Here is an 8,181-nt window from a genome sequence, read left to right as displayed (position 1 = left end):
GGCTCCTTATGTTTCAGCATTGGGACAAGGTGTCCATGTGAGGGAGTTAATTTATTCGCCGCACATCATCTCGAGTGGCTCAGTGGTTAGCACTGCTGCCTCACTGCGCCAGGGACCCGGGTTCAAATCCAGCCTCGGGAGAATGTCTGTGTGGAGTTTGCATATTCTCATCGTGTCTGCGTGGACTTCTTCCAGGTGCTCCGGTTTCCTACCACAATCCAAAGATGTGCAGGTCAGGGTGAATTGGCCATGCTAAATTGCCCAGAGTGTTAGGCGCTATTGCCCATAGTGTTAGGTATTAGTTCCTATTAACCATAGTGTTAGGTGCATGAGTCAGGGGTAAATGTGGAGTCGGTCTAGATGGGTTGCTCTTCGGAGGGTCGGTGTGGACTTATTGGGTTGAAGAGCCTGTTTCCATACTGCAGGGAATCTGATCTAATCTCCATGTTGCTTATTTGGAATTAAATCTGCACCAGCTCTCAGGAATGTCATGCTGGGACCACCAGAGCAGTTTGCTGCCAACAAGAGGTACCAGGACGAACTTGCCAATGCAAGGACTGTGTACTGCCGAGTGGAAAATTTAAAAAAAATTAGCTCAGTTAAAAATTTGGCACTGTGTGCTGGAAATTAGATTAAATCAGCTTCTCTTCACACACGTGCTCGGCGCATTCCATCAAACTGTCCATAATAGCTCCTTACTCTCGTCATTCATCTGTTGTACTTGAGACCATTGTTCAATGTCTTGACAACAATTAATTGTTTTCTATATGGTTGTTTGCCGAGAAGCAAAAAGTATATTTTGGGCTTTGTGTTGTGATTGTAAGCGTGCTAAAGTCGGCAATTTCATGACCGATGAGATGGAGCTGGAGTGAATCCGCTGTATTGTAAATGGAGCTATATTAAACTGACATAGTGTGTAACTACTGCAATGGACTAAATTCACACAAACTGGCCGGGACATATTGACACTAAATGTAACTGCATTGGACTGCAGAGGTTCCCAGTGAACTACGACCCTCCCCAATACTGAATATAACGACACTGACCTGAACACGTTGATAAGAGCTGAAGACTTATGCCTTCTACAATGAAGAATATGTACATTAACATGCTCATCTATCCGGGATGAGAATAAAGTCAGTTGTCTGAGTTAATCTCACAGGGATTTCGAAACATATTGTGCCTGATTGGTGGTCACACTCTCTGAGAGCAGTGTGATAGAACTTTCTTGCGTTGTTCAAGAAAAACGTGCGTTTCTCACTGGAGTCAGTGGCGAATCCCATTGATTTGGTCTGGCTCCAGTGTGGAAACAATCAGCTTTTGTTTTTAAGAAAAGCGAAGAAATATAACCTGGATTATGCTGTGCATTTTAGTTTAGAGACATCTCTGATTGCGTGGGAAAAGCAAAACAAAACTGTATTTGATCAAAACAGAAGGCCCAGCTGAGCAACAGTTGATGCCACATTTTTCCTTACAGTAAATTGGTTACTGTAGAAACAAAACAGTTTAATTAGCTCCCTGGAGGTTGAAACCTTGTATAAATTTGACAGGTTTTCAATGTTGTATTGGATATGGTCAGAGTTTCTCTTAGAAATGCATGGAATACCAAGAGGGCTGGTATTTGCCATTTACTATCCCGTCCTTGCAGCTATTGGCCTTCCAGGTAATTTGTGGGAATCATTGGTTAGCTGTATCTATTCTCCCACTTTAACCGTTGTGCATCTTCAGAATGTCTATACTCTTTGTTCCATTTCATGTGATGCATTGTTCCGCTTCCACAGTGTATTTACTTCATTTGACTGGGGTGTTTTTCTTCGGATGAATCTTTTTTATGCTTTCTCTGTCTTAACACCTCTATAAAGGTTATAAGGTCATTCCGTTTGAACTAACGACATATATTCGTGTAATATATTCTTTCCCTTTATGAACACAGCTTCTTCTCATTATGTGGGAGATATTCCCTGTTTAATGTCGAAATGCCGTCTTCTGTTGCCTCCATTTAATTCCTTCAAACGTTTAATTTATATTATTTGTCGATTTACTGCCACCTCACGATATAAATGCGGTTTTATTGCAGTATTGGCACTGTAAGTACGAGTGAATTCGCATAATGTTTTGTTTTGTTTCTGCAGAGCATTTCTGTTGCCTTATTGACCTTGTTATAGTGGGTGAATTTATTCAGCTATTATCGTTGTGTCATAGCATCATGCGGCCATAACAGGCCCTTCCACAGGTGAGAATCACCTGACTTTCAACCTGATCCCATTTGCCAGAACTTGGCCCACAGCATTGAATGTTAGGACGTGTCTAGTGCTCATCTGGGGACGTGTTAAAGAATGTGAGGTAACTCTCCTGTATCCACCCGCCCAGTGAATTCCAGAACGTCGCCATACAGAAATAGTTATTCGTCACACTCTCTCAAAACCTTCTACAGGTCACCTTAAACATGTGTCCCCTAGTGAATGACCCTTGAGCTAAAAGGAACAGCTGCTTTCTTATCCATTCTGTCCATACACCCTTTAATTCTGCACATTCTCAGACCGCTCCTCGGTTTTCTCAGCTCCAAGAAAATCAATCCAAGCCGATCCATCTGTCTTCTGAACTTCAATTTTCCATCCCAGGCTGCATCCTGCTGAATCTGCTCTGCCCCCTCCCACAACCCCCTCCAGTACAATCGCATCCATCCTGTAATGTGGCTACCAGCAGTGCACACCGTACTCTCGCTGTGATCTCGCCAATGTTCCATGCAACTCCAGCATGATTGGCCTGCTCATATAACCTATTGCCCGATTGATAAAGGCATATGTCCCATCTGCTGTTGTCATCATTCTACCCAACATGCCCTTCTACCTTCAGAGATTTATGGGCAAACATGTCAGGGTTCCTTTGTTCAACTGAATTTCCTAGAGTCACGCTGTTAATTGAGTACTCCCTTGTCAAATTACTCTTTCCAAAATGCCTCGCCTCTTGTAGCCTCAGACACTCAACCTCACTGTTAACCATCTGACCAAACTGTATGTCACCCATACGTCACCTATAAATGACAAATAGTAGTGAACTGAGGACAGACCCCTGTGATATGCCAGTAGACACTGGCTTCCAGTTACTAAAACATTCTTTTATCACCACCCTCTATTTCCTACAACTGAACCAATTTTGTCAAAAGCTTTGTTGTAATCCATACGGACTACATCAGATGCACGACCTGGTCATCTCCTCAAACAGTCGATAAAATTTGATAGGCATGACTGTCTATTCTCGAGCAGCATTTGTATCTCCAAGTAGGGATAAATATTCTTAGTCAGAATTTTCTCTAATATTTTCTCTACCACTGACATGAGATCACTGGCCTGTAGTCCACTGACGTTTCTTTACAACCCTTTTTAAGTATTGGATCCACATTAGCTGTTCTCTGGTCCTCTGGCACCCCCACCTCCGGGCACATATTGGAAGTACAAAATTCAGGTCAGTGCCTCTGCAACGCTTCCCTTGCCTCCCACAACAATCTGTAACACAATTCATCTGGACCTAGTTATTTGTTCACTTTTAAGCCCGTAAACACTTTAAATAACTCCAAGAACCTCGCACTCTCTCTCCTTGGGTTCCATAGCTCCATCCCCATTCTCTCAGGTGAATATTCACATACAACATTAGTTCAAAGCTCTACCAGTTTTCCTCTGGCCCCACACACAGATTGCCCCCTTGTTCCCTACTGGGCCCTATTCTATTCTTGGTTATCCTCTTCCCATTGGCATACTTATTGACGATTTTGAGACTTGCCCTATTTTTACCAACCAGAGCCTTGTCATATTCCGTTTTTGCTTTCCTCATTGCTTTCTCAAGCTCCATTCTGCATTTTTTATTGATTTTGTCCTCGTGTACCTGATAAAAAAAACTCTCTCTTCCTTCGCATTGTATTCTGAATATCTTTGGTCATCCAGAGTTCTTTGGGCTTGTTAATCTTCGGATCACCCTTGAGGGAACATGTTTGGCTTGTATCCTCCCATTTCCTTTATGAATGGTCCTACTGCTATTTTGTTTATTTCCTGTACCGACCTTGGTCAGATGCCGTCTTATTAACTCAGCTCTTCTCTCCAATTCAAAAAGATTTTGTTGCAACGTGTCTTTTTTTTCTAGTAGAAGCTTAAATTGGACCATGCTTTGATCGCTATCCTGAACAAGTATCCCAATTATCACCTCAACTGCCTGTCCAGCTTCATTCCCCAGAATTAGGTCAAGTGCATCCATCCCTTGTTTAACTCTTTACATATTGGTCTAAAGGTTCTTGTGTATACATTTCAAGAAATCCAGTCCGTCCAAGCCCATAACACCATGTCTACTTCAGTACATGCCGGGAAAGTTGAAATCACCAGCCATTTTGTTTGCACACCTCCGCGTATTGGGTACAAATCCGCTCCTCAATTTCCCGATGACTCTCTGGAGGTCTATAGTAAACATCTAACAAAGTGGCTGCTCCTTTTGTTTATTCCTATGCTGTATCCAGAAGGCGTCATTCAATACTCGCTCCAAGATATCACCTCTCCCTCTTGCAGTAGTTATTTCCTTAACTAATAATGTAATACCATTTCCTCTTTTACCCCCTCCTCTGTCTAGCCTGGAGCTTCCACATCCTGGAATGTTGAGCAAGCAACCCTCCCCCTCCCACAACCAGAGTATTGGGATAGATATTATATCACAATTTCATGCCTTTAGCTCATGCGTTTTACAGTTGGAATTAAAGTAAAGGCCGTCCAGCCACGCCTTACCCCGTTGAAAATTAATAAAGCTGCACACTCCATGAATTGATTATTTTACTGGGTGATGCAGTGCCCTTATTCTGCTAACGGTCTGTGCCGACACCTCCTGCCAATGTGGGCTAATCTGTTATGATGTAAATCCAGTTCCATTGTGGATTAGGCAATTTTCCTGTTGATGAATTCTCACACACGTTTAAAAATGCAAATGTGTCAGAGCTGCTACGAAAAGTGCCTTACTGAATGATTATTTCCGTGTACTTGAAGAGCTGCTGTGTTTCTTGCACAGTTTATGAGGAGACTAACTATACCGTAATTAGCATGCCGATGTAGGTTCATGGTGTTATTTCTATAGTCACTATGGGTCAATTTTTACAATGATGCCAGGTATAAACGTGGATTTATTACAGTATTGGATTACATGGTGGCACAATAAATGTCAACATTGTCATTGATTGAATCATTGAGAACAAGAACATTTCACTGAAATGTAGAGATGTGTCATTAAAGCTGCTGATTTCCTTTCGAGTTGAATAAGTAACTTGACTATTCACAATGCCTCTATCACATAAATTCTGTATGCCAGTCCATCTGGCTCTCTTCCGCTCTGTATTTCAGCTAATCTGGCAGTGATTGTCATCCTGTGTCGACGAAGCTGTGGTCTCTCTGCATGTATTACCTATTACCTGCTGTCCATGGCAATAACGGATCTCATGCTCATAGTCACGGCTGTAATATTAAACCGGATTGCTGGGATTTATTTCCCATTCAGCTTCCTGTTTATCACCCCAGTATGCAGCCTTCGCTTGGCCTTTAATTATGCAGCTATTGATAGCTCTGCCTGGTTCACAGTGGCTTTCACCTTTGATAGATTTGTGGCTATTTGTTGCCAGAATCTAAAAACAAAATATTGCACAGAGAAGGTGGCAGTGCGTGTGATCAGAATTGTATCTGCACTGACCTGTTTAAAAAATGCCTTTGCATATTTTGTATACGAACCCATGTACATAGTTAACAGCATACCTTGGTTTTGCAGTCTAAGATTAATATTTTACACTTCACCAGCTTGGACTGTGTATGACTGGATGCGGCCCATTGTAAACCCTTGTCTCCCCTTTATTCTGATTTTACTGCTGAATATTCTGACCGTCAGACACATTGTATTGGCTAACAGAGCCCGCAGGAGACTGCGGGGCCACAACAACAGGATGAATCATAGTGATCCCGAAATGGAAAAGCGAAGAAAATCAATTGTTTTACTTTTCACCATCTCCGGCACTTTTATCCTGTTCTATTTGTTATTTGTAATAACGATTATCTATGTCCGAGTTGCGAAGGTTGCTTACTTCTCAGGATCCGATTTAAGTGAAGAATCATTCCTTCTTGAAGAAACCGGATTCATGCTTGTCTTCTTGACTTCCTGTATCAATCCATTCATTTATGCTGGGACCCAAAGGAAAATCAGAGTCGAGTTAAGGAATGGGCTGAAATATCCGCTGAGACTATTGAATCAATCGTTCAAAATCTGAAGATAGTCAAATCCTCGCGAGCTGTACATTATTGTCCAGCATGTTCACCTACTGACCATGGCGTATATATTACAAGTGCACTCGGTTTAAATCTTCACCCAAAGAATGAACAGAGGACATTGTATCCCCGCCCCACCCCACATTTCAGGATTTGTAATCGGACGTTGATCAGTCTGAAAAAATCAAATGATGGATTAATTGATGGATGGAATTATGTATATATATGTATATATAAATATTGATTAGTTTGTACGTTTAAATGTGTATTTATTCATCGGGTGTGGGAGTTACTGAAAAGCTCTGCACTCACTTCCCTTTTCGATTAAGAATCCTTGCTGCTCTTTCGGCTTGAAAGAAGTCCTACATCGTCTTCAACTGCCTTTTGATTCTACGTCAGAACTCGCCACATTTATTTTCCCATATGAACTCATATGAACCATTGCAGCGGGAAGCAGGACGTCTCGACAGACATTAATGAGTTCAGGAAATTCCATTTGCCATTCTACATTCTATTGTTGCGAGGTCAATGCTGCTGAGTTTGTGAATCACGGCAGCTGGCTTTCACTTGTGGCAACTCCGAATTGACTCCCATCCCAACATGTCAGAATTTAAGTGAAGAACATTCAGATGATTGTAAGGCCAAGTTAGATATAATCATCAGAATATTTGTGGCCACTATCGACATCTGAGTGTAATTCATCACAAAACATTCTCTTACTCATGGGCAATAGACAATATTGATTATGATTTAGCTTATATTATTTCGTGTTCCTCTGTGTAACATTTAAACAGCCAATCAGAAATTTACAGATTTGAATTGGAAGCACTACGTACAGAGTTCTAAGTCCGTATAAAATATTTTCAATGATTGAGTCTATATTTCTCGAGTTACTGTGTGATCGCATTGCAGTTAGGGATTATATATAATATATGGATATACACACACACGGACACAACACGCGCAAGCACACATAGGGTTTCCCATTTTTTCCTAAACATATTCGACGTTCAAACTGCATCCTATGTTATAAACGTTGGCATCAGTCGACATTGTCGAGTAATAGTCAGCCAATTCATGACTGCCTGAGAACAGAAATCTTCCAACAACCATGCAGACTGTGGAGAAAAGTGGCCAGTGATTTGTGCCTTTCGGGTCTGATCGCAATAGAACAATGTGTTATGATGCTCTACATAACATAACAGGAGGCCGGAAATTCTTTTGGACCATTTCGCTGAAGACGTCGATTTCAGGGGACTGTGTAATTTAGGTCAAGTCACGAGGAAGGTACAGAAGCGAATACTTGATGATCCGTTCATAAATGTGAACGTCTGCAACCTTACAATGAGACACAGCCACAAGGGAAGAACAGGTTCGATTCAGAAGAAATGTTTCATATTAGGAACAGGGCAGGTTTTCTTTCTTTGCTGTGAGTCTCTGGTCTGTGAAGGCAATTTATAAGCTGCTGGAACTGAATTTAAATTCAGATTATCAGAACTGGAAAGTCAGACTCGTTCTCAAATGCCAGACATTGGAATGTGAGGAGTTTGTGATCTGGCCTGCTTTCTTCGAAGATAAAGGAAGAACAGCATCTGGTAAAGGTTTGGCTAATTGTTTCAGAAAGACATCTCAAAGCGAAATAGCAGTGATACTTCATTCGGGTTGAAGGGTTGCAAATGATATTTATGGGGAAATGAATAATCTTTGCTATTTGTTGCTTATTAATTGTCAACAAGGTTGTTTAATTTTGGGAATAATTGTACTGAAACTCTGACACAGTAAAATTTCAAAAATAAAACTTGTTATCATGGAATTGGGAGACTGGCACATATTCAAGAACACATTGGCTGACGCAAATAACCATGCCACTCCAGTTACAGATGTACTTATCAAGTGTGAA

At 41.4% G+C, this 8,181-nt stretch overlaps 1 protein-coding gene across 1 annotated transcript; it reads left to right on the top strand.

Moving 5' to 3' along the window:
* The first annotated feature begins 1,593 nt into the window (after window positions 1-1,593).
* LOC148143485 (putative G protein-coupled receptor 139) lies at window positions 1,594-6,283 on the top strand. Its single transcript, XM_087975208.1, has 2 exons — window positions 1,594-1,663; window positions 5,373-6,283. Exons 1-2 carry the CDS (start codon window positions 1,594-1,596, stop codon window positions 6,281-6,283), a joined length of 981 nt encoding a protein of 326 aa, XP_087831334.1.
* The last annotated feature ends 1,898 nt before the right edge of the window (window positions 6,284-8,181 follow it).

The sequence above is a fragment of the Chiloscyllium plagiosum genome, unplaced genomic scaffold (assembly GCF_037043375.1).
Source record: "Chiloscyllium plagiosum isolate Xiang-an unplaced genomic scaffold, Cpla_swu_hap1 HiC_scaffold_27, whole genome shotgun sequence".
NCBI classification, from domain to species: domain Eukaryota; kingdom Metazoa; phylum Chordata; class Chondrichthyes; order Orectolobiformes; family Hemiscylliidae; genus Chiloscyllium; species Chiloscyllium plagiosum.
This window is presented reverse-complemented; position numbering and strand designations above follow the sequence as displayed.